This window comes from Somniosus microcephalus, chromosome 5, assembly GCF_052327205.1.
Source record: "Somniosus microcephalus isolate GS21.2 chromosome 5, FLI_Smic_1.0, whole genome shotgun sequence".
Lineage (NCBI taxonomy): Eukaryota > Metazoa > Chordata > Chondrichthyes > Squaliformes > Somniosidae > Somniosus > Somniosus microcephalus.
The window spans coordinates 295959775-295987209 of record NC_140991.1 but is presented as its reverse complement, the minus strand read 5'-3'; the positions used below and the strand labels follow the sequence as shown (position 1 = coordinate 295987209).

At 48.0% G+C, this 27435-nt stretch overlaps 1 protein-coding gene across 1 annotated transcript in view; it reads left to right on the top strand.

The window, feature by feature from the left end:
• Positions 1–26068, top strand: part of LOC147117824 (sodium-dependent neutral amino acid transporter B(0)AT1-like) — a 79413-nt gene extending 53345 nt beyond the window's left edge. Inside the window, exons 8-12 of the mRNA XM_085989172.1 lie at positions 12403–12559; positions 13372–13576; positions 16069–16228; positions 18934–19096; positions 21999–26068. Of these exons, the coding sequence (XP_085845298.1) occupies positions 12403–12559; positions 13372–13576; positions 16069–16228; positions 18934–19096; positions 21999–22208 (895 nt within the window). The 3' untranslated portion in view covers positions 22209–26068. The remainder of the gene's footprint in view (positions 1–12402; positions 12560–13371; positions 13577–16068; positions 16229–18933; positions 19097–21998) is intronic.
• Positions 26069–27435: the final 1367 nt, after the last annotated feature.

Sequence of the window (27435 nt, the reverse complement as noted above, 5' to 3'; positions counted from 1 at the left end):
TTCATTAAATATATTCAAGAAGGAGTTGGATATATTTCTTAAGGCTAAAGGGATCAAGGGATATGGAGAGAAGGCAGGAACAGGGTACTGAATTTGGATGATCAGCCATGATCTCATTGAATGGCGGAGCAGGCTCGAGGGGCCGAATGGCCTACTCCTGCTCCTATCTTCTATGTTTCTATGTTTATACAGTGTGTGCACAGAGTGAGGTTGGAGATGGTGGCATGTAGAGGTTTTTAAAGCATGTACTCGCCCTGACCACCCAAGTGAGGTCGTTGAATTTCTTCTGGCACTGGGTGGGAGTTCTGTGGACCACACTTCTGGCCAACAGGTGCTGGGTGACCTCCCTCCACATCCTCCTAAAGGCCTGTGGCAATGGCCTCCTGCCAGTGTCCAGGGAGAGCACTGCCCGTCGGCGTTCCACAGCCGCGACCATTGCCTCCAAGGCGTGGTCACTGAACCAGCGAGCTCTTTGTCTGGGCCTCTGATCAGCCATCAGTTGCTTGAATGAAGGCTTGCAGCTCCTTGCAGGCCCAGTTCACAAGCAGCAATGATCAGAGTGAGGCTGTGCAGCATGATTGAATCTCCCCTTTAAGAACTGGAAGGCGCCAGTCTGTCTGAGGACTCCCTAATGGACAGCGGCGGAACTTGATTAGCACGTCCTGCTCTGTGACGTTAGCGCCCTAAGAGAAGTGTGTAGCGCTTGATTTAGCGCTCCACCTCCCTCTTGCGGAGCTAAAACTCAATTTCGTGTTCACTAAAGTTAGCGCCCAGACGATGTTAGCGCCCCAAAATAGTCGATACCGAATTTTTCCCCCGACTCTAATTTACTCGGGCCAGATCCCTCCTCAATTCGTTGAAATTAGCCCTCCTCCGGTTGTTGACCAAGAAGAGGGAGAGGAGAGTGAAGAAGAACAAGAAGATTGATTTGACATTCCCAGCCACCAGCTCCTCCAGGTCAACCAGCAAGGCTATTTGCAGTGTCCCCCACTGGAAGTCAGCAACCTTCCACCAGCCATACTGCAGCCACTGGGGTAGCGCTGTGTGACATCAGTAGGATAGGCAAAGGCACACACGAGACAATCACTAAGAGAATGCACATGGGTGATGAGTTGATTTCTTGATGTCATATTGGATGGATAGATGTATAAAGTTGGATTGGAAAGTTTGCTTTGTGGTGGCTTTTATTTCAGCATTGTGGCCAAGAGGACTCTGCGATGGCCAGTAACAGAGGGAAGGTAAGGTGTGGGACAAATGTTGAAAGGGGAATTGGAGTCGTGGTCACTGGAACCGCAGGCGGATGATTCCATCCGGGATATCCCGGCCACAAAGGGGCTGTCTGGGATGCATCCTTCTGTTTGCTTCCTCCTCTTCCGCTTCCTCCTCTTCTGTGTCTTCATCTTCCCTCTGCGAGCGGATGCTGTAAATCTGAAATGACAGCGTAAAATGCTGGAAATACTCAGCTGGTCAGGCAACATCTCGACCTGAGACGTGAACTCTGTTTTTCACTCCACAGATGTTGCCTGATCTGCTAAGTATTTGCAGCATTTTCTGTCTTCCGAAAGGCCTTCATTTACCATCCGAGCCCTTGCAAGCATCCAGCAGCACTCCCTACACACTTAGAAAACTTTTAACATCTATTGCAGCGAGCCACTACTTAATTAAAATCACAAAAAAAAAACAGCCCAAAAGCTTAAATGCAAACTTACATGAAAGACGTGTGTGTGTCCCTTTCAGAGGTGCTGACATCGCCACTGTCAGCCTGCTTCTACGCCAGGTTAACCTGGCACGTTTAGGACCCAGCGTTGAATTAAGCGCTAGGGTCGAAGTTCGCATTGGTGATGTTAAGTCGGTGTTGGACACCAATTGACGGCACCAAGCTGCCATTTTTTTCAACATGGTGCTGCCAGTTACCAGCAGCACAAAGGTATGTGACGTAAGAAAACTACTAGGCATTTGGTCTAAGTATTAAACAAGGCTTTAATCAACTGTTTTACAACATGGAGATCTAGTTGTGTCCTTCACTAGTTCCTGTTAAAGAATGTCCTGAGCAAGCTGGGCCCATGCCCGAGTATTTATACTCTCCCTGGACAGCGCCACCAGCAGGTCGCACAGTATCATTTCATAAGTAATTTCCACATGAATGACAAGATTCATGTCAGTAAGCATGCAAACGGCCGCCATCACAGGACCCACCACCAGGTGACAGCCAGTGTTTTGGCGCCATTTAATGGTGCTGCGGAGTGGCGCTGAGCCCACGAATTTCTAGCCCTTTGTATTTTCTATTGTGGTATCTTGAGGTGGCCATAGATGGAGACAGACACAGGTTAACTCCTTAACATGGTTTAATCAACACTTGCACATAAAAGCTTCTGCCATGAGGCAGCAAAAACAAAGGCCTAGAAATTCAGTGCCCTTAGCACCGATTTTGCGGCGCTAGAGGGCCTAGCGCTGCAATTGGCGCCGGTTCCTAAATTGCCTGGGGCCCTTCCGCGGCGGTAGACCGGTAGCGCTGCGCCGGCACCGATGACGTCATCGGTGTGCGCAGCGTCCCGGTTGCCGTGGTAACCCGGCCCCAAGCCAAAATTCAGTTGCGGCCGCCTCGCCAGTGGCAGCCGCAACTAAGACTCCGGCAAACGAGTGTTGCCGGAGTCTGCGCCGGCACTTTAAGGAGGCGCGGCGGCCGGCCGCTTTCCCGCCGGCCGCCTGCCCGCAGCTCCCTCCCCGGACTTCTCCCCCCCCGCCCCCCGGAACAGATGCAAGCCCAGCACTTGTCCGAGGTGCCGGGCTCATTTTTGAGGAGATTTGCGCGGGCCGCGGCCGGGTGCAGGCAGCTCCTCCTTAACGGAAGGAGGAGGCCTGCACTTCCCGAGCCTGCCGCACCGCAGCGGGCGCCGCAGCGCCGGAATAGCGCCGCAATGCGGCGCGTTGCGCCAGTTTTCAGGCGCTAAAGCCCTTCAGTAGCGCCGGCAGCCTTTTGGGCGCAGCGCTACTGAATTTTTGGCGCGCGCAAAGGGACTTAGCGCCGGCGCTAACTTCCGGCGCTAAAGCCCTGGCGCAGCGCAAACTCAATTTCTAGGCCAAAGAGTACAACCAGTACAGATCAGACTTAACTCAGGAGAGCAATTGCCACAGCACCACCTGGTGGATCAGGTTACACATAACCTCCCAGGTTACTACACTCCTCCCCCTTAAGATTGCCGTATGCAATTCTTAAACAATAACCCTTACTAGGTACTACGTTTTAACTAACCAGTATGCTCTAACCATGGTTAGCCCCTGACTAATTTAACAGGTTTGTATAAGTCTTTCTGGTTGCTTGCGAATCCTTTGTGAACGTCTTAATTCCACTTGTGGTGGATTCTCAGATTCATTCGCACTTCAGATTGGAGTAGTCTCTGATGTTGGTTTTACTCTGTCCCGCTGTGGCCTGGCAGTACCAGTGTCCACTGGCACCTTAGAAGCCGTGCTGGGTCCTGGAACAGCCTCCTCTACTGCCCTTTGTTCCATCTGAGGCAGATCCCCCTGCTGCCGGTTGAAAAGCTGATCCACATGCCGACAAACCCCTCGACCATCCCCTAGTAACACGGAGTACGACACAGGTCCTGTAATGTCCTGGATTAGTCCTGGTATCCATTTAGGTCCATAACCGAAGTTCCGGGTGTACATAGAGTCCCCTATGGCGAAATGGCGAGCTTTAGTATGTTTGTCATGGTACACTTTTTGGTTTGTTTGTTTTGTCTCAACCTTGCTTTTGAGATCTGGGTGTATCAGGTCTAACGTGCACCGCAACTTTCTCCCCATCATCAACTCAGCCGGAGAAAGCCCCGTGGTAGCTTGGGGTGTTATACGATAACTAAACAAGGCTCTATTGAGCTTGGTCTCCAGGGTGTCACCTGAGCTCTTCCTCATGAGCTCCTTAAAAGTCTGCACGGCTCACTCGGCTAACCCATTTGAGGCTGGGTGATATGGAGCCGAGGTGACATGTGTGATTCCATTCCTTACCATGAATTCTTTGCTCCCTTCACTAACAAAACACTGTGCATTGTCGGATACAATCATTTCTGGAATACCATGCGTGCTGAAGCTGTTCCTGAGACAATTCAGTGTGGCATCAGTCGTTGCAGAGCTCACTGGATAAACGTCGATCCACTTTGAGTGAGCGTCAACCAGCACCAAAATCATTTTGCCCATAAAAGGTCCCGAATAGTCTATGTGAATTCTCCTCCAGGGTTTGCTGGGCCACTCCCAGGGATGGAGTGGTGCCCCGGCAGGTGCTTTCCTCTGTTCCTGACATATAGTGCATGACTTTACCTTTGACTCAATTTCAGCATCCAAGTTAGGCCACCACAGGTAGCTCCTAGCCAGTCCTTTCATACTAGTCATTCCTGGGTGCGATTGATGCAACTGTTCCATCAAAGTAGAGCGTCCCCGCTCTGGGAGTATGATGCGTGCTCCCCATAGCACACATCCATCTTGGACACTGAGCTCGTGCTGTCTCTGTCTGTACGGCGCGAACTCCGGTCCCTCACGGTGATCTGGCCAGCCTTTCAACACATACTCACGGACCCTTGACAGAACGGGGTCCTTGGCTGTCCAGCCCTGGATTTGCGCTGAAGTCATCAGGGGACTGATCTCCTGATCCAGTATCAGGACGTGCTCCTCAGGGGAAGTACTGTGAGGAGATTTTGAGAGGGGCAGGCGGCTGAGAGCATCCGCGTTCCCGTTTTCCTTGCCGGCTCTGTACATGATCACATATTCATAGGCTCTTAGTATTACTGCCCATCTCATTATTCTCTGTGATGCCATTTGAGGCACCGCTTTCATCTCATGCAGTAAGCTAATAAGAGGCTTGTGGTCAGTACTGATTACAAACTTCCTCCCATATATGTACTTATGGAATTTCTTTACTCCAAATATAATGGCCAACCCCTCTTTATCAAGCTGTGAATAGTTCTTTTCCGCAGCTGTGAGCGTGCGTGAAACAAACCCGATGGGCCTTTCCGCTCCATCTGGCATGCGGTGGGCCAACACTGCCCCCACTCCATAGGGTGATGCGTCGCAGGACATTATCAGCTCCTCCTTCTCGTCGTAATGCACTAACACCCTGCTGGACTGAAGTAGCTCCTTTGACTGCTGAAACGCTTTCGCTTGCTCTGGCCCCCAGCGCCATGGCTCCTCCTTTCTCAGCAGTTTGTGCAGGGGTGCCAGCATCATCGATAAGTTTGGAAGAAACCGGTTATAATAATTCAGGAGCCCTAGATAGGCTTTCAGTTCAGTCACTGAGGTGGGTGCCGGTGCATCCTGCACTGCCCGCACTTTCCCTGGTAATGGATGGAGGCCTGTGGCATCCACCCGATGTCCCAGGAATGTAACTTCCTTCTCCATGAAACTACACTTACTCCATTTCAGGCGTAGCCCCGCCTCTTCCAGCTGCTGTAGCACTTTGTCCAGTATTTTTAAGTGATCCTGATCGTCACTTCCTGTTAGCAGAATATCATCTAAGTACACGGCCACCTTTGGAATGCCCTGCAGAATGCCCTCCATAGTCCGTTGGAATATTGCTGGGCTAGAACTGACACTAAATGGTAACCTGGCATATGTGAACAGCCCCTTGTGCGTGTTCACCGTGACAAACTTTTTTGATTCTTCATCTAGCAATATCTGCTGATACGCATGACTCATGTCCAGTTTGCTGAATCTTTCTCCCCCAGCGAGCGATGTTAACATGTCCTCCATTCTCGGAATGGGGTACTGTTCCAGTGATGATACTCTGTTCACTGTTAACTTATAGTCACCACACACCCTTACGTTACCGTCGGGCTTCAATACCGGGACTATTGGTGCCGCCCAGTCTGAAAATTTCACTGGTTCTATTACTTTGTCCTTTAGCAGGCGATCTAGTTCCGCCTCAACCTTGGTTTTCATTGCAAAGGGTACCGACCTTGGTTTAAAGAAACGAGGCGTGGCATCACTGGCTACATGAATCTTGGCTGTGGCTCCCCTTAAGGTGCCCAGTTCGTCCTTGAACACTAACTCATGCTTCATCAGCACTTCTTGCAGTGCCTCTATACTGTCCTCCATTTTATTCATTGCCTGCCAGTCCACACTCAACTCACTGATCCACCCTCGCGCTAACAGGTTTGGCCCTGACCCTGCTACCACTACCACCGTAAGCTCTTTGGTGACTCCTTTGTGTTCCACTTGTACTTCAGCTGCCCCCAAAATGTCCACCTTCTGTCCTGTGTAGGTTTTGAGACTAATGGGGCATGTACCTAGCTCTGGTACTTTTGCTTCCCCCCATAGCTTGGCGTACTCAGTCTGCGACATTATGGTTACACTACATCCGGTGTCAATCTCAAACTTTACTTGACCTCCGTTCACTATCAAATACTGAGTGAGAGGGGGTACGTTGGGCCTTGAAGTGTCTATACTGTATATAGTGAAAACCTCCTCACTAGACTCACTAGACTCTTCCTCCTCTTGTATGTAATTTGCCCGCTTTGTGTACTTCTCCCTCCCCCCTTTAGCATGCTTTGCCCCTTTAGCACTGCTTCCCTCACTCACTGCCCTTTTACAGACTTTCTTTAAGTGCCCTATTTTTCCACAATTGTGGCACTTTGTCTTTGCAAACCTGCAGTCCTTTGCATAATGGCTCGTCCCGCCACATCGGTAGCAATCCCCAACTCCGACTGGTGGACTTTTCGCGCCAGCTTCCATCTTGAAAACAGCTCCTCCCACTGGTTTACTCCATTTCTCCTTGCTCATACTGTTTAAGTCCTTAATGTCCTTGTTAGCCATCTCCATGGCTTGTGCTTTTTTAAATGCCGTCTCAAACGTTAATCCTTCTTCTGACAGCAACCTTTGCTGTATACTGTCGTCGTTAACTCCGCATACTAGTCTGTCCCTTAACATGACTGTGAGCGCATTTCCAAAATTACAGTCCTGTGCGAGCTTCCGAAGCTCCTCCACATACTCAGTAACGCTTTCTTCCGGCCTCCTAATCCTCGAATTGAATTTCCATCTCTGTACTATTTCACTAGGTTTCGGATTGAAATGATTCTTTAGTAGACTCACCAACTCGTCAAATGATTTTTCTCCTGGCCGCTCCGGGCTCAGCAGATTCCTCATCCGTGTATAGGTTTGCGCTCCCACACAACTCAGTAAAATGGCCCTTTTCTTTTCAGCACTGTCCACCTCGTTTGCCATAAAGAAATGGCCCAGTATTTCACAATACTCCTCCTTGCTGTCAAAAGGTGCCACGGAGCCTACCGTTCCTGCCATCCTTGGAGTCCGGTCACTTCAGCCAAAAAATCAAACTCCGTTTCAACTCCCGCGGCCTAGCCTCGTGCTTTTCCGACTAGTTTGCTAACCAACCCGAGCACCTCTTCCGAATACTCCAAAACTTTTCCGTCCTTTATTCTCGTCGCCATATGTGGTATCTTGAGGTGGCCATAGATGGAGACAGACACAGGTTAACTCCTTAACATGGTTTAATCAACGCTTGCACATAAAAGCTTCTGCCATGAGGCAGCAAAAACAAAGAGTACAACCAGTACAGATCAGACTTAACTCAGGAGAGCAATTGCCACAGCACCACCTGGTGGATCAGGTTACACATAACCTCCCAGGTTACTACATCTATGATCCCACCTAATTCTGCATTATTTCAAACTCTAACTTTCTTCCAGTCCTCTGTGCACCTTGTTTCTACTTTTTAATACTACATCTTGGTGCCCAGCCCCCTGCCGAATTAGTTTAAACCCTCCCCCACAGCACTAGTTAACCTGCCCGCGAGGATATTGGACCCAGCCCTGTTCAGGTGCCACCAGTCCATCTTGACCAGTGATACGCTTATCAATTACTTCATAAAAGGTGATGAGTCGAAGAAGAGATGATGAGTCGAAAGAAGAGATGAATAAGGCTTTTATTAGCTAAGAAGAGACCATGCTTCTTCGTGAGTGACTGAACAAGTCTGAACGAAACCCACACAGTGGTGGGTGGAGTCAGCTGAGGCATGCCTCCATACACAGCGCCACCCAGAGGTGGCAATATACAATACAGTGGTTTACCACATTCACCCCTTGTTTAATGTGAAGTCCGGCGGGGTGAAGGGTACTACAAGTTAAGTCTATCAGGAGGCCTTGTCTGACGTCCTGATCGTCGTGGTGGCGGCGGTGGTGTTACAGCATCCGACGTCGGGTCTGGTGTCTGGGTGGTTGGCGAAGATTCCTGGGGCTTTGGCATGCCGTCTGCAAGGGTTGGGTTGGGAGGGGTGGTGGGGGATAACAGTGGTAAGGGGGATAACGGTGGTAAGGGGGATAACGGTGGTAATTCAGGGGTACCCGAGGGTGCGAGATCTCGTATGGAGACCGTGTCCTCCCGCCCGTCTGGGTATGTCACCCAGGCATACTGGGGGTTGGCGTGTAGGAGGTGCACCCGCTCGACCAGGGGGTCCATTTTATGCGTCCTCACGTGCCTCCGCAGTAGGACGGGCCCAGGAGAAGTCAACCATGCCGGTAGCGAGGTTCCCGATGTAGACTTCCGGGGGAAAACGAACATTTTCTCATGAGGGGTCGCATTAGTGGCAGTACAAAGCAGTGACCGAATGGAGTGGAGCGCTGCAGGGAGGACCTCCTGCCAGCGGGAGGTCGGAAGGCCCTTAGATTTTAGTGCTAAGAGGACTGCCTTCCAAACCGTCGCGTTCTCCCTTTCCACCTGGCCGTTCCCCCGGGGGTTGTAACTGGTGGTCCTGCTCGTGGCGATACCTCTTGTTAGCAGGTACTGCCGAAGTTCGTCGCTCATGAACGATGAGCCCCTGTCGCTATGTATATAGCTGGGGAACCCGAACAGAGCGAAGATGTCATTCAGACACTTGATGACCGTGGTACTGGTCATGTCTGGGCAAGGGATGGCAAAGGGGAAACGGGAGTACTCATCAACTATGTTGAGGAAGTACACATTGCGGTCAGCGGAGGGGAGGGGCCCTTTAAAATCGACGCTCAGGCGTTCGAAGGGGCGGGTGGCCTTGATCAGGCTTGCTCTGTCCGGCCTATAGAAGTGCGGTTTGCACTCGGCGCAGATTTGGCAGCTCTTGGTCATGGTCCTGACCTCCTCGATGGAGTAGGGCAGGTTACGGGATTTGATAAAATGGAAAAACCTGGTGACCCCCGGGTGGCAGAGGTCATTGTGGAGGGACTGCAGCCTATCACTCTGCGCGTTGGCGCATGTACCACGTGATAGGGCATCTGGGGGCTCATTGAGTTTCCCTGGCCGATACAAGATATCATAATTGTAGGTGGAGAGTTCGATTCTCCACCTCAAGATCTTGTCGTTCTTGATTTTACCCCTCTGCTTATTATTAAACATAAAAGCTACTGAACGCTGGTCAGTGAGCAGGGTAAATCGTTTCCCGGCCAGGTAATGCCTCCAGTGACGCACCGCTTCTACAATAGCCTGGGCCTCCTTTTCGACGGAGGAGTGTCTCGTCTCGGGGCCCTGGAGGGTCCTTGAGAAAAAGGCCACGGGTCTGCCCGCCTGGTTAAGGGTCGCGGCTAGGGCGAAGTCGGAGGCATCGCTCTCCACTTGGAAGGGGATGGACTCATCCACCGCGTGCATTGCGGCCTTCGCGATATCGTTCTTGATAAGAGTGAAGGCTGCACACGCCTCTGGTGTCAGGGGGAAGGAGGTGGCTTTGATGAGGGGCCTGGCTTTGTCTGCATAGAGGGGCACCCACTGGGCGTAGTAGGAGAAAAACCCCAGGCATCTCTTCAGTGCTTTTTGGCAGTGGGGAAGGGGTAGCTCCATTAGGGGGCGCATTCTGTCGGGGTCGGGCCCGATGACTCCGTTCTCCACCACGCAGCCGAGGATGGCCAGGCGCTTGGTGTGAAACATACATTTTTCCTTATTGTACGTTAGGTTCAGCCGTTGGGCCGTACGGAGGAAATTTGCTAGATTAACGTCGTGGTCCTGCTGGTCGTGGCCGCAGATGGTGACGTTATCCAAATAGGGGAAGGTTGCCCGCAGCGCGTTCTGGTCAACCATTCGGTCCATCTCCCTTTGGAAGACCAAAACCCCGTTGGTGACGCCGAAGGGGACCCTAAGGAAGTGGTAGAGGCGGCCGTTTGCCTCGAAGGCAGTATACTGGCGGTCCTCATGGCGGATGGGCAGCTGGTGGTACGCTGACTTAAGGTCGATGGTGGAGAATACTTTGTATTGCGCAATCTGATTGACCATATCAGATATGCGAGGGAGGAGGTTAGCGAACAGGGGAGGGGGGGGGACTTTTAATGTGGAAAGGCTGCAGGTGGTTTGCAGTGGGCGATTTAAAAGTTGTTGGTTGCAGACTGTGAGTGGGGGGAGGGGTCCACCGTATGCTAGTGTGACACTCTTAAGGTGGCACTGAAAATCCAACCCTAGCAGGACGGCAGCGCAAAGACGGGGCAGGACTAGCAGTTTAAATTTTTGATATTCAGTGCCCCCTACTGACAGGGTCACCACACAGTAGCCGCTGATGTCCATTGACTGGGACTTGGACGCCATAGAAATGCGATGGTGCGTTGGCAGAATCGTGAGGGAGTGGCTACGTACCGTGTCGGGGTGGACGAAACTCTCTGTGCTCCCGCTGTCGATCAGGCAACTGGTGGCGCGGCCGTTTACCGCGATATCCATCATGGAGCTGGATAGATGGTGAGGGTGGCCTTGATCCAGCGTCACGGAGGCCAGTATGTGGCTTAGTGAGTCACTATAGTCATCCGCCGAGACGGTGGTCGGTTCCGGTGACGAAATGGCGGTTGAGTGCGTTGGATACGATGGCGGCGGATGCCATGCGGCCGGGGGTACACAAAATGGCGGATAAGATGGCTGCTCCCACGGCCCGCACGCTGCGCTGCTGGCTGGCTTCCCCTTGCAGGCGTTAGCGTAATGGCCTTTCTTCCCGCAGCCCGAGCAGGTAGCTGTCTTAGCTGGGCAGTGCGCTCTGGGATGTTTTAACTGGCCACAGAAATAGCATTTTTGGGCCTGGTTACTGGGCATCGAAGCAGTTCTTACCGGAGGCTGCTGTCTCGGTTGGGTCGCTGCAGCGGTTGGTGCCGGGGGCGGCGGTCCCGTGTCCCACGGTTTCGATTGCCATGTCTCGGCGCCGTTACGGGGGTATGCCTCGAGGTTTCGGTGGGCCTCCTCTAACGAGAGCGCAAGGGCAATGGCCGTCTTCAGGTCGGGTTCCTTGCTTTCTAGCAGTCTCTGCCGGGTGTGGTCTGACTGGAGGCCCCTGACGAAGGCATCACAGGCGAGTCCCTGCGCGTGCTCCACAGCCGTTACCGCTTTACAATCGCAGTCTCTGCAGAGTGCCAGTAGCGCCCGTGCAAATGCCCCTACCGATTCTCCCGGTTGCTGCCTGCGGGATCCCAAGAGGTGTCGGGCGTAAATTGTGTTCACTGGGCGCGTATATTGCCCTTTTAGTAGCTCGAGGGCCGCCACGTACGTATTAGAGTCCCGGATTAGCATATATACTTGATGGCTCACCTGGGCGGTCAAAATTTTCAGTTTGTGATCCTCCTCTGTAACCTGTGAGATTGCGAGGAAGGATTCAAAGCAGCTCAGCCAGTGTTCAAACTTGGCTGATGCACCCACATCTTGAGGGTCGAGGTCCAGGCGTGGTGGTCTGAGGGCTCTCAGCAATGTCTGCTGTATCCGTTGCTGTTGTTGCTCCTCAGGTGTCGCCATTTAACTTTTAGCTAATAAAATTGATACGCTTATCAATTACTTCATAAAAGGTGATGAGTCGAAGAAGAGATGATGAGTCGAAAGAAGAGATGAATAAGGCTTTTATTAGCTAAGAAGAGACCATGCTTCTTCGTGAGTGACTGAACAAGTCTGAACGAAACCCACACAGTGGTGGGTGGAGTCAGCTGAGGCATGCCTCCATACACAGCGCCACCCAGAGGTGGCAATATACAATACAGTGGTTTACCACAACCAGCTCCCTCCTGCCACAGAAATGGTCCCAATGTCCCAGGAATCTGAAACCTTCCCTCCTGCACCATGCCTCTAATCACGCATCAACCCCCTATATCCTCCTATTTCTACTCTCACTAGCGCGTGGCACTGGGAGTAATCCAGAGAGGACTACCTTTGAGGTCCTGTGGGGCCAGGCAGGAAGGTAAATTCCTTTTTCAGGTGCAGCAAGAAGGCAGTTGGGCCTGGAGGTCATATGGCTTCTTTTCTCAGCCGGAAGCCATTAACAGCTGACTTTCTTCCCCCGTTTCTAGGCACAAGGGGGAAGGAAAATTAGCCCTCATGTTTTTAATGAGCAGAAAAGATCATCAAAAATACTGTGTATTACAAAAGAATCGTGTAATTTTGATTAATGTCTTATACGGTCATTGTTTTGTTTTCTTACAGAAATATCATGAGCTTGACCAATACTTTTGATCTGCCAGAAAACAATTTGACCCAAGCGAACTATGAAGTAGTCTTACAGCACTTAAACAGTACCTCCCCAGGCACGATATCGAGCCTGGATTTGAAAACCTGTGATCTGCACGCTATACTGAGTCAGGTACATAACCGTAGCTTAGACTGTGTTTGTTCAAACTGCCTTAGCCATGAATTCTTTAAATGTCCTCAGATCCTTCCAATCCCTTTCGCGGCTACTTTCTTTGGAAGGCAGATGAAAAATGTGTACAGCCAAAACTAATTTTCATGCACTTTCTATTATTCAATATTGCAGTTCTTCCATAAGTTCAGTTTTGCTAAGTAGTTTCAAAGTATAAATGCCGAAGTACACAACGAATTCTATTTTATGTAACATTACTTTAGCCATCTTGGCCTTTTAAAAATTGTGTTGTAGGAGCCAAGAATGCAAAGAATTATAAAGCTCCACCCCCCTCCTCGTCCCAAAAGCAAACTATAAAAAGAAATGTCTTGTGTATACACATCTATAAGTGTACATGGAATATTAGCCACTCCTCATTAATAAGAGAGCACTTTTGTCTTAACAGGTTCAGTTCCTGGAACAACGTTCTAAGCTAACAAAGTTAGTGGCAGTTAATGTGACCAGCTCAATGGCATCACTAAATCCTTACCCTTTAGTCAACCTCTAAATGAGGCAAAGATAGTACTCATAGCAAAGCCTGTGATCTTTTTTCTTCTGTGCTCTGTAGCTCTTTTAGTGTTCCTCAATTGATCTCCATTAATTCTGCAGTGGTTGCCAATGTGCATTCACAAGATGTATATTGACACACACCATAATGGAGATTTCCAGCATCCGCAGTATTTTTCTATCGTCTTTATCCAACCTGATTGGCACGAAATTGAGTGTAAAGCCTGTTCCCAAACCTTTTCGACTAGCTCTACTCTCCTTTTATACAGGGTGTCGAAGGCACTGGATTGGCCTTTATCGTCTTTACTGAAGCTATTACAAAAATGCCCGTCTCGCCATTATGGTCCATTTTGTTCTTCATAATGTTATTCTGCCTTGGACTTTCTTCAATGTTTGGGAATATTGAAGGCGTGCTTGTACCGCTCGAAGATTTGCAAATCATCCCAAAGAAGTGGCCTAAGGAACTTGTTACTGGTAAACACAAACCCTCCATTTACTTATCTATCGTTTTACCTGTTAGTCTGCACTATAAAACATCTACTATTATCTCTTTTTGAGTCATGTTTACCAAATAATCTTGCGATTTAACTCATTCTTGAAAAGTAAAAGCTCTGCTTTCATTTCTATTTGGGGTAGGAACAATGTTAACGATATCAAATATGTCCCTTATTGTGTCCACACGTTAATATCTAAGGCCAGGAATTTGCTTGGAGCTGCTCCTGCTCCACTGCCGTAATGGCTAGAAATGTGGTGGAAACCAAGGTCCCACCACACGCCCGGCAAAATTATGGCAGTGGAGCAGGGCGCCGATGAAATTCACGGCCTGAGAGTCTGCTGGAGCATATGGGTATATAAGAATAAAAGAGACATTGTTCCCCCTGCTGCTGTTTGATTACTTGAGCAAAAATGCTGGGAGAGAGCGGGCCGTGAGGAAAAATGTCAGGAGAGAGCGGGCCGTGAGGAAAAATGCCGGGAGGGAGCGGGCCGTGAGGGAAAATGCTGGGAGGGAGCGGGCCGTGAGGGAAAATGCCAGGAGGGAGCGGTCCGTGAGGAAAAATGCTGGGAGAGAGCGGGCTGCTTCAAAAATGGTCTGCGGAGAAAAAAAGAATCTTCCGGCTCCGGATTGACGCTTCTGTGCAGCTTCCAGTCATCAGCAGGAGTCGCTCCGGGATCGGTGTTACTTACTGTCCCTCCAAACCTAGTGTCATCAGCAAACTTGGATATACAACTCTCTATTCCTTCATCCAAGTCATTAATAAATATGGTGAGAAGTTGATGCAATGTAAAGGACTCGGTTGGCAAATGTTCCAAGGGCTGGTAATCACCTGGGTTGCTGGTACTTTCCCCCACCCTTTGGGGAAGCAACTAGCTTCATGTTAGAAGATCTTTATTCATTATTTTATTAGCCACGTTCTAACTTATTATGAGTTTGTTATAACGGGGTATTAGTTAACAAATGCACCAAACCAGTCGACTTTTATCGTCCATGCCCAGAAAGATCAGCATTTCCAAGCGTAAGCATTTATTTATTTTTGCTGACACTTGGCTAACGGTTTGAGCAATGCCCACTTCAGAGGCCAACACGATTCTGTAATGTGAAAAGAAAGAAAGACTTGCATTTATATAGCGCCTTTCATGACCACCGGACGTCTCAAAGTGCTTTACAGCCAACGAAGTGCTTTTTGAAGTGTAGTCATTGTTGTAACGTGGGAAACACAGCAGCCAATTTTGCGCACAGCAAGCTCCCACAAACAACAATGTAATAATGACCAGATAATCTTATTTTTTGTTAAGTTGATTGAGGGATAAATATTGGCCCAGGACACCAGGGCTAACTCCCCTGCTCTTCTTCAAAATAGTCCCATGGGATCTTTTACGTGCACCTGAGAGAGCAGACAGGGTTCTGTTTAACATCTCATCTGAAAGACAGCACCTCTGACAGTGCAGCACTCCCTCAGTCACTGCACTGGAGTGTCAGCCTAGACTTTTGTGCTCAAGTCCCTGGAGTGGAACTTGAACCCACAACTTTCTGACTCAGAGACAAGTGTGCCACCCACTGAGCCACAGCAGAATGTGATAAAAGCTGTGTCTTTGTTAAGACTCCAATGGCCCCAGAGGTTGCACTATTAATTACCGTGATTGGAGAACTTTGCACTTGTTAAAAAAAACACTAACAACATTCAAACTAAAACCCAGGCTAAATAATGGAGAGAAAGTTCAGCTACTTCTCTTAAATGGAGTAGGACAATTTCTTTTTGTATCTACTTGTCCCATCTGTAAATATTCAGTCGAGCCATTTTTTTGTGCTCGAGCTTCAGTTGAATGAATCTGGCGAGCTGCCAGCGCAAAACCTGCTCCTTTGAGGCAGCTCGCCAATCTGGGCGGGAAATCTGGCAGGCTGGCCTGCCGCAGCACCTGAAAGGGGAAGAGTGGGAGAGTCAGGGATGAAAGGAAGCAGCAGCTTATAGTGGCTGGGAAGGATTTTTGCAGCAGCATGGAAATCAAATATTGGAAGACTTTAAGGCTCAAAACACACAGGCAAATACAGTAAAAATCCCAACTTTCCCTGACTGCAACTAAGGATAACTTTAAAGTACGCTCAAAATGGCTGCCACTTGACTTCTAGCGAGCATGTCTGGTGGGCGGGAGATGGAACTGATGGTAGCCATTGTGGATAGAGATGAAAATGGTGTCCAGGGGTCATAACTACTGACCCCTATTTTAATGTATTCATGAGCCTGTTTCCAGTGGGAGTCCTGGCTGCCAGGAACGAGGCCTGCCAAAAATCAGAACAAGTGGACAATAAGCCATAAGTCGGCACTTTGGTTTCCCACACGCGCGTTTGTTCACGCTGCTGCCCGATCTTTAGGTGGGGCAGTAGGGAGGCGAAATTCACTCCCCATTGTGTTGGAATGCAAAGGTTCTGCTAATGCGAGGAAAACAAATCCTGTTGTTCTTTCTTACAGGCCTGGTTTGTCTGGTGTGCTTTTTCATTGCTTTCATATTTGTCTTAAATTCTGGAAACTATTGGCTGGCCCTGTTTGACACCTATGCCGGCTCCATCCCTCTGCTGATAATTGCTTTCTGTGAGATGGTGTCTGTTGTGTACATTTATGGCATCGACAGGTAAAGATACAATACTTTCACCATTTGAGTTTTGTTCCTAAAAAATATTAATTCTGTGTTAAAGGAGAATACTGCGCAGATCATTTTTAGTATAGGATGTTCTCTCCTCTCTTTACCCCCTTATCGCCTTCCCCCCTCCCCATCTACAATTTCAGAAAGAAGAATTGACTATCATCCTGTCTTCTCTCTTTTATTTATAGTGTGAATTATTCAGTCATTCATACATAATTATCTCATACCAAGCAATGAAGCTCAGCTAACCTGTTGTAGATTGAACATGGTTCTTCAAATGATGCTTATTTTGGCAATACACTTAGGGGGAGAAATTCGGTTGGTTAGCGCCTCCCGTTAGCGCCTGGCGGGGGGGGACGCTAACGGGGCACTAAGGGGTTAGCGACCAGCAGCGATGAATGCAGTGATGCCCGTGAACTTCAGTGCTGGTTTAGCGCTGGCGCCTCTAGCGCCTCGCAAATCATGACATCATAAAGTGCGCCGCGCCCCGTTATCGCCCCGGATGTGAAATTGCCCCCACCTCCCTTCCCCCCACTGTATCGCCAGGCCGTGAACAACGGCAGGAAGAGGAGGCATTGTCACCTCGGCAGGCCACTTGGGGAGCGCTAATTAAGGGAATGGTTTTCAGGTAGGCCAACCTTTATTATTTGCACCAGTCTGGTGCCTGCGCAAAGTTTTTAATGTTTCATTGGCGCAAGATGTCCAAGCCCTCCACTTTTGTGAGAGTGTTTGGGGCTGTAATGGCAGTCGCCCAGGTCGCCTTGCAAAACAGAACTGACGACAACTAGCTTGGCCAGCATCATTGGCCCTTCCCTTTAAGCGAGGGAAGCAGCCTCTGATGCCGTTAGCAATGCGCTCCAAATTGTTCAGCGCTTGGCTGCTACCGCCCCGCTCTCAGACTTTAGCGCCCCAAGAGAAGTGGTTGGTTGCTCCTTAAAGCCTACCTCTTGGTCCAAGCTTTTAGTCACCCCTCCTAATATAGCCTTCTTTGGCTTGGTGTTAATTTCTGTCTATTACACTCCTGTGAAGCGCCTTGTGAAGTTTTCCTACATTAAACATGCTATATAAATGTCTCTTGTACTATTTTATCAAAATTGCTTAATTTAAACCACTGGATAATTTGATTTATTAAACAAAATGACTTTGAATTAACAGAGGTAGGCTGTATTATAAAATATATGAAATGTACGGCATTGACACTGATGTGAACTGTTTTTAGCCGATCTGGATTCCTCATTTACTATTCAGCTCTCATGCCTGAATTTCAAAATGTTACTGTTTTTTTAAAATTAGAATAAATTTGTAGCTAACACATTAAACTGCCGCATAACTGAGCTGCATGTAATAGGACAATCACATGTGCATACGTAAGAATGGACACTTTGGTCGGGTACCAGAGGGCTGGCGCCCCCTGTGGAACTGTACTCCACCATAAATCATTCCTCGGAGGAGATCACAGAGGAAAAGGGAACAAAATTGGTAGTGAGTGGGGAAGGCACCAAAAAAGAAAGACTTGCATTTATATAGCGCCTTTCACAACCACCGGAGCGCTTTACAGCCAATGAAGTACTTTTTGAAGTGGAGTCACTGTTATAATGTGGGAAACACAGCAGCCAATTTGTGCACAGCAAGCTCCCACAAACAACAATGTGATAATGACCAGATAATCTTTTTGAGTGAGGGATAAATATTCGCCAGGACACTGGGGATAACTCCCCTGCTCTTCTTTGAAATAGTGCCATGGGATCTTTTACGTCCACCTGAGAGAGCAGACGGGGCCTCGGTTTAACGTCTCATCCGAAAGACGGCACCTCCGACAGTGCAGTTCTCCCTCAGCACTGCACTGCAGTGTCAGCCTAGATTTTTGTGCTCAAGTCTCTGTGAGTGGGACTGGAACCCACAACCTTCAGACTTAGAAACGAGGGTCCTTTCTACTGAGCTACAGCTGACACATCCAAGTGCAGTTATCCCTTTAAAATTACTCCCATTCATAAACTGCATGGTCTTAGTAATGGTACATTTGATAATGTTTATCAACAACAACTTGTATTTATATAGCGCCTTTAACGTTGTAAAACATACCAAGGCGCTGCACAGGAGTATTTTAAGACAAAAAATTTGACACCAAGCCACATAAGGATAAATTAGGGCATTGACCAAAAGCTTGGTCAAAGAGGTAGGTTTTAAGGAGCACCTTAAAGGAGGAAAGAGAGGTAGCGAGGCGGAGAGGTTTAGGCAGGGAATTCCAGAGCTTAGGGCCCAGGCAACAGAAGGCATGGCCACCAATGGTTGAGCTACTATAATCAGGGATGCTCAAGAGGGCAGAATTAGAGGAGCGCCGATATCTCGGGGGGCCTTGGGGCTGGAGGAGATTACAGAGCTAGGGAGGGGGCGAGGCCAAGGAGGGATTTGAAAACAAGGATGAGAATTTTGCAATCGAGGCGCTGCTTAACCGGGAGCTAATGTAGGTCAGCGAGCACAGGGGGCGAACGGGACTTGGTGTGGCAGCCATTTTGCGATGGAATAATGATGCATTAGAATGGACAAGAAATTTCACCAGTTCTTTTACATATGATGAAGATCACAGTGATCATGAAGTTCACTAGTTATGTGTCTCTTGCTCGATACAGATGAAGAACCTCTTTGTATCTGTGCATCCATGTGTCTGCATTATTTCATCTACTTCTTTACAGATTCAACAAAGACATTGAATGGATGATTGGCCACAAGCCTAATATCTTCTGGCAGGTCACTTGGAGAGTCGTTAGCCCCCTCATAATGCTGGTCATATTCCTGTTTTACCTTGTCATAAAAGTGAGAGAAGAGCTGACATACATCACCTGGAATCCGGAATATGTAAGTATACTTTTAAATTAATATAGGCCAATTTCTCTTAATAGCAAGTTGAATTTTTTTTTATCAGAAACTTGTTTATAACAGAAACTGCACCTGCCTACAATTTGCCTTCCCATTGTCACTAATTGATACCTTAGGGTAAACTGGCACCAGACACTTGCTTTCATACATACCGACCATCATGTCTCATAATGCCTATATTTGGGGCTGATTTTGAGCATGTCAACTTTGTTGAAACTGTTGGTAAGAACATACATAAGATGAAGGAGCAGGAGTAGGTCATTTGGCCCCTCGAGCCTGCTCCGCCATTCAATAAGATCATGGCTGATCTGATCTTGACCTCAACTCCACTTCCCTGCCCGCTCCCCATAACCCTTGACTCCCTTACCATTCAAAAATCTGTCCATCTCCACCTTAAATATATTCAATGACCCAGCCTCCACAGCTCTCTGGGGAAGAGAATTCCAAAGATTCACAACCCTCTGAGAGAAGAAATTTCTCCTTATTTCCGTTTTCAATTGGTGCCCCCTTATTCTGAAATTATGCCCCCTAGTTCTAGATTCTCCCACGAGGAGAAACATCCTCTCTGCATCTACCCCATCAAGCCCCTTCAGAATCTTATGGGGTAGATTTTCCCAAACCTGTCAGGAAGAAGGCGGGACTTCCCCTTTCGGGTTTTTGACCCGCCAACATCAACGTCCGGCCAATCTGCGCGATTTTCCCTTGATTGACCTTGTTGAGCCTGCCCAGCGGGCTCAGCAGGCCAATTAAGGGCCACCCGGCAACAGGTGACGTCACAGACTACAATTTCATCTGTCAAGAGTTCTTGACAGATGAAATATCAGAGTCTCACAGCTGTTTGAAGCTGTGAAACACTGACAGTCTGAGTTCTGACATGAGTCCTTCTGCACAGACTCAGTTAGAACTTTTACCGACACTCAAAGCTGAAGGCTGTCACTTTTCACAGATCGCAGCCGTTCAACTTTAAGTGCCGGGTGAGTGATGCGCTCCCGACGGCTACAGGAAGAAAGGCTGTTAAGGTAAGTACAGGTAAGTAAAAGTTCTTTACACACTTTAGACACACCAAACACACTTACCTTTACACTCATGCATCCATCACTCACCTGAACACTGACATCGCGACCCCTCCAACGCCTGCTCTAACCTGGCGTGGTTTGGAGCCGTCAGGAAACCCACACGAAACCCCTCAAAATAGGGATTAGGCTAAAAACTGCCTGTTAACTACCTGTTAACAGGCAGTTAATTGGCACTAATCCCTTCCCGCCTGGTTTCGGCGGGTCCCAGTGCGGGGCAGGTACCCGCCGCCCCTAAAACTTGCGTGGGGCGGGGTTTTGGGCGGGATGGTGTCAGGACCCCCAAATTCGGGATTTTCCCACCCCACACATCTGAAACCCTGCCTGACGGCTCCATGAAAATCTAGCCCTATATGTTTGAATAAGATCCCCTCTCATTCTTCTAAACTCCAATGAGTAGAGGCCCAACCTGCTCAACCTTTCTTCATAAGATGACAAAAATTGTAAGCGTTTGTTAGTTCTCTAGGTTGGCACGAATGTGTCTTAAGTGGATTATCCTGTAAAACATGGTATATTGTCAAATCAACATCTATCAAATAGTGATTATAGAGTGACTGTTCTGTTGGGAAAATACTGGATGGTCTTTGTCTGTGTCACTGGCCCTGATTTTAAAGGGGGTTGTAACAATGTGTGTGGACCCCAAAGTGGTCGGCGCACCCGTAGAATTCAGCACTGACAATCTTTGGCATCTCTCCTGTGCATTGCAGATTACTTTTTTCATAATATATAATGGGGTGGAAATTGCGGTCGGAGGCTAGCCGTGGGTGAATGCCTCCGAACCGCAAGAAAACTCCACACCTACCTGATTACTCTGGACCTTCGAACTCTTGCACTCCTGGGCCTGCGGGCGTACGCCTGCCTAAAGGCCCATGTATCCCAGGGGCGCAGGCGGTTCGCAAGTGTCCCTGAGATCACGTGGGCCAGGCCAGCCAATCACAAAAGGGGGGCTTCCCATTATGCGAGTCTCTTCGCCGGGAGCAAGCAGAAGCCAAGCGCAGGGAGCGCAAGGAGCGCACGTCAACCCAAGCACCCCACCCACCCGCCCCTTCAACCACCGTCTGCCCCACCTGTGACAGAGACTGTCGGTCCCGCATTGGACTCACCAGTCACCTGCAAACTCATTTTTAATGTGGAAGCAAGTCATCCTCGGTTCCGAGGGACTGCCTAAGAAGAAGAAGAGGGGATTTCAGTACGGAGCATAATAGGAATCCCCTAAAAAATAGATTTTCACAACACTGAAATAAAAATAAATCATCACAGGTTCAAAATTAATTAAAATACAATTTAATTAAACATTTAAAACAAAATGTAATTATTTGAAAAATAAATTTAAGCATTTTTAAAGGGGCCAAAAATAACCTGAACAAATTTTAAAGGTTTTTGTATGTTTCAACCATTTAAAAATATTTATTTAAACCCTTACGCTGGTAAAAGAATGCCCTATGCCTGTTTTTACCAGGCATAAGTGTTTGGTGGGTTTTCGCTGGGCAGTAGCCCCGCTCTGTGCCAGAGAATGTCAATTTCCTGCAAATTTATACGACCCGTCAAGTGGAATCTTGACAGATCGGAAGTTCCGGGTATTCGCGCATGCTCATTACACGCGGAAACCCGGAACTTGCGGGGCACTTATGACGCTGTGCGTACACGGTCATAGGCCCTGGAAAATCCAGACCATTATTTGCTAATATGACTGGTCAGTCTTCTGCATGGGCTAAAGAGTCCATTGGAAAACGCTGACTCTAGAAGCGCTATAATTGCCTGCTTTGTCTTTGTAACTAACAGATGTATGTTTCTGCAACTCTCAACAGAACAATTTCCCCAACCTTGAAGAGGTGCCGTATCCTAGTTGGGTAATTGCACTCATTGTGCTTCTGGCCGGAGTGCCCAGTTTATCCATACCTGTTACAGCCGTCTATATGTTCATCAGAAGCAGGTTCTGGAAGAACAATGACAGGCAGGGCCTTGTCCAGTCAGCATCAGTTGCCTCAGTGAACGGAATAATAAACAATGACGTGTAACTGAACGCTACACAGTAACGGTGGTAATCTGCACTGTCCACTTTCGGCAAACACTGAATTCAAACCAAAAAAAAACTGCACAATACTGGAACATGAGAAATATATAAATTTGGTCATATTTCTACTTTGATGCAATACAATTATTTTTATATATGATGATGCGGTAGATGACCTCCTGGCACATCATTGCTTAGAGAAATGTCCATTGTTTATGTATATCTTAACGTGTCAGAAACAGAAGTTAGATGCTCTGAAGTGTTATGTTGTACCATCAGTGAAAGGGTTACCTATATTGCCAGTTAATGTGCTCCAGGCTTTTACTGTCATTATCTCACGTCAACATCTATACTCATTTAGGTTCCAACAAATGCAGGCCATAAAACCCCAAGTAAATATATGTACAATTCTGTACAATCACTGTTGTTAAAAAGCATTGATGCTTCAAAGGTTACCCTAGTGGTCAGGCGTGTCCTGCAATGACAAATGAGAGAGATTTAGAGGCAGTGATTAATTTCTGTACAAGCAGTCACTCTCAAGATCAATTGCTTTAAGGAGCAATGTTCTTGAAGAATTGTGAAAAAAGTGATGTTCACTGTTTAGTTTCCTCTGCCACCACACTACTGTTTTCATATGAAGACAAACGTATTGGTAATCAGTTCAATCAAACCAGTATGAAATTGGACAGCTGTCTAATAAACATTAATAGTTGATCAGTAAAAGCCATTTTATGTCACTTGGTTACATTATGGTTGTGCCATTAACTTAAAAAGACAATAATGAGTGTTAAGTGCCTCATCTTAATATTAGATTGGACACCGCAATCAACATCAACAGAGTACTAGCATCATAATTCTGAAGCCACTGTACCTTTTCTCTCACACCAGTGATATGGAGTTGCTCGACAGTTTCTATTGGACACTTAACCTATTCATTTCTATTGAATACAGCAGGCGTAGTGATACAAAGTGGCTTTTTGCAAATGTACCTTTAGTAGTGGGTAAATGAAAAGACAACTTTAAATTCAACTGTTTTAAAGCTAACTAAACTGATAGATGCGATACCTCTTCCCCTACCCAAACCAGAACAGCCTTTCCAATACACTTCTCAACCAACCGGGAAGAAACGTCTCTTTTTCTTCCTGATTTGCAAAGACAGAGGTTGATGTTCCAAAAATCCAAAGTACCATGAAGGCCCAGGGATGATGAATACCTCATCGTGTACTTTGCAGCTTATGCCTGCCAATCAGTCATGAAATCATGTAGATTGTGAACTTGCCGTGATATTGCATTGTGGGGTAACTATGAGAGATGAAGGGAAAGGCAAGAGTGCTTTCAGGACACTGTACAGACGATTTCGGAGTTAATAAAAGTTATTAAGTAATTTTCCTGCCTGCAGGAAGGATTGCGGAGACTAAATTTGCATATTTATTTCCTTCACCTTTCGGAAATGTTTAAAAGAAAATTAAGGGATTAATACCTTAATGTTGCTGCAAAATCAAAACTGTTCATTTGGAGAGCTTTCAAGGAAGTTTGCATTGATGTCATTTTGTCCAGGAATTAAATGACATCCTCCAAATAGGTCAGTGGTCACAAGTTTCCTGAAATTCACTCATGGTGAAAGGATATTCTTTTCGAAAGGCTTTATAAAGGAAAATGTACAAACTAAGGTTTTGTCAGGGTACACTAGAAATGCCTTGGACTTCAGAATCAGGGAATGGAACTCCACAGGGTCTATTCTGGCAGACTGTGCTCCTGGCACAGAGCCTCACTCTATGGGAGCAAGGGCAATTTATTTTAATAACCCTGGTGGTGTGGATTTTCCAGTTAGGTATGTATACACATAAGCACACACACACACACACACAGTGGAATCTGCTTGTGATGATTGATCTGAGCAAATCCTAAAGTTATCAATATAGCCAACTGATCACCCCAGCCCAGCTCAGCGACTGAGCAGCTGGAACATCACACTGGGTGTTGCAACAACTGATCGCACACAGCAGCTCAATCCTCCAGCACACCATCGAAAAATACTCCCCCAAGGAAACTCATTAATTTCATTACATTAAAGTCCACTGAAGGAATGTGGAGAGTTACTGTTCAAAGAATGGCTAAAAGTTAAACTCAAATGTAATGGGAATGCAGAAAGGAAAACCTGGCTGGGAAGATCGCACGGCAGTGACACCACCCACTCGATATTCCTTCCATTGAAAGTAATGGAAAGAAAATACATTGTCAGAGGGCGGGAAATTCGGTATCGCCCCATTTGGGCCGTTAAATTTTGAAAGCTGGAAAAATTTGCGCCAGGCGTTAATCATTCTCAGCTTTTGGTCAATCCAGTGTTAGAGCTCCAGGAAGGGAGTGGAGCGCTAAATCAAACGCTACCACTTCACTTCTGAAGTGCTAAACCAAGCCGGGTGGGAGGGTGCGGTAGAGGTGCAGCGCCGCACAATGACCACTGCAGCACTGCCGGGATCCGAGGGCTCCTTCCCCCCTGTTAGGGAATATATATATATATATTTTAATAACATAGATTTTAATATGATTAAACTAATGACTGAAAGTGCTGATTATACTTAAACTGAGAGCAAGACCACATGTAAGACTGCTTGCTGGAGAGAACAAAGGATGGGGTGATGAACCAGAGATCCACAGTGTGGTAACGTCAGGTCGGCCGATGTAGCTGAACCAACCATAGCTCTGCATGCATGCTGCTGAGCCAATGGTAGTAAAGGGGCGGGTGCATTTGCTGTAATCTGATACTGTATAAGAACTAGCCATTTTGAACTTGCTTGTTAGTTGAACAAAGGAAGTCAAACGTGTAAGTCAGTGCTGCAATAAATCGAGTATTTAAAAACTACCACCGGACTCAAAATCTTTTATTTTAGTGCGTTGACCTCAGATTAGTGTGGTCCACTGAAATTAAGAGATCTAACACCTCCCTTAAAGGGAAGGGCCATCGCTGCAGGCTCTGCATCTGAACGATCTCCCTCATCGCTGATGGCAACCGGGATCCTTGGCGATCAGCCCCAAGCACTCTAACAGAGCGCAAGGGCTAATCAATCGCGCCATTTAAACACTTATGAAATTGCACCCTAAAGGAAGGAAACACTTTTCTACTGCAGACCAGCGGCCTTCCCTTTAATTAGCGCTCCCGAAGCGCCCGGCCTCCCGAACAATGCCTCCTGCAGCTGTGGGTGTTGTCGGCTGGGGGCGGAACCGAATTTCAGGTCCGGGGCGCTAACGCGGTGCTGCGCAGCCGGATGCCGTCACGATCTCCGGGCGCAGGAGAGAGTGGCGCTAGGGGGTTATCGCCACCTCAAACCGCCAGGTGAATTTCCTGGGCGGTGGTAACATTGCCATGCCCGGGCGGTAAGCCGTTAGCGCCTCGTTATCATCCCCCGGAGGCGCTAACCAACCGAATTTCTCCCCCAGTGGCTTTTGTGAAGGACATCCATGCCCAGTTTTCTTTTGTGCGCTCCGCTGTTTAACACCCAGCTGCTAATGTTGAAAATCTAGCTGAATGTTACAGCACAACAATCTACCAGCAGCACAGGTCTGAATTTAAAATAAGTAATAAATTCTGTCTGTTTAGGAGCCCCATTATGAGGAAATGATATAAGCAAGATGTGTCTTAAGTACTTAAGTCCTGAACCCGGATCATAACATCAGGTCTGAGCATAAAGGTGGCTAAAGTTTCCTTAGTGCTTAATTTGTAAGCCAAACTATTCTAGTTTTGCATAAGTTTTCTATTGGTGTCCTCTGTCAGACTCGTTGAAAGAGACCTGCTCCATTATAATTGTATTAAAGTGGGATCATTCCACTGAATGGACATTGATATATAAACATCTTATTATTTTGTGACGTACTATTGTTTATAATTTTGAGCACTGCCAAAATCACTGGGTGAACTTTCTCAGAGACATTACTGTGACTGAATCTCAGTGTTAAATTAACAAACACGGTTAAAGTAACAAAATCAGTGATGCCGTCTGGGTCGACTGCTGATGTGTTATGGACTTTAGAACTTGGGCCTCAGTAACTCTCCCCAGCTCGGTTCCCTTCTGTCCTCCGCACTCATTTAAACGAACAACAAAATACAGAGCCACGCTCCTTTGGATCCTCCCCCCACTGTGCCATTGGTAAATTCACTGCCGTGTGTAGTGTTGAGCTGTAGAGCTCCTCGCTGGAAGCTCGCAGGTTTGATCCCCAGTGTGTGTGCGTGCGCTGAGTTAGCCAAACTTTAGCCAGTAACCCTGGACTAAAGAGGGAAGGAATCAGCCAGTGGTCACTCTGCACTATTCAGTGACCCCCCCCTGCTGATAGAGCCAAGTGTGTGGGCATAAGGTAAGGATAAAGGTGATTGGTAATGCGATGGCATGGGGTTTCCCGAGTCTCAACATGTGAGGGAGCTGAGTTAATGGGTTTCCTTCAGTAGCTACTTTACATATTTGACCGTTTTACCATAGAAAGGCTGGCAAGATCACGCCCATTAAGTGCGTGGGCAAAACTGTGGCAGATACAGTTTAATGTGGGGAAGAACTTAAAGTAAAGGAAAAGTACTGGAGTAATTAATGGGACTAAAATCCGGCAAGTCCCTTGGACCTGATGTCCTACATCCTAGGGGGAAAAAATTGGGTTGCCTTGCACCTCCCGTTAGCGCCCTAAGAGGCAAAGCAACTAGCGCCCGGGCACGGCGCCGCCCACGCCTCCCACAAAATTCAGCGGGAGGTTAGCGGTGGTGCTAACTGGTAGCGCCCCGCGGTGCTGCACCACCGACGGTGACATCATTGCCGTGCGCAGCGCCCCGGCTGCGAACTTCTGGAGCGACCCCTAACTTACCGCCGGACGCTATGTCCAACAGGGTCAGGGGAGCCTACCTGCTGCCGGGGAGGCGCTATTTAAAGGCAAGGTGCGGGATGGCCATTTTTGTTGCTGGCCACCTGCCTGCGCTCCCGTCCCTGGCCTCCTGAACCGCCGCCGCCCCCCGCGCGGAGTGCCGGCTGCGCTCCAACAGCCTGGCACTTCTCTTCAGTGCCGGGCTCTTTTGCCGGCACTCCCGATCCCTGGGGGCCCAGCTGGGCGCTCCGCCATTCAATGAGATCATGGCTGATCATCCACATTCAGCACCCTGTCCCTGCTTTCTCCCCATATCCCTTGATCCCTTTAGCCTTAAGAAATATATCTAACTCCTTCTTGAATATATTTAATGAATTGGCCTCAACTGC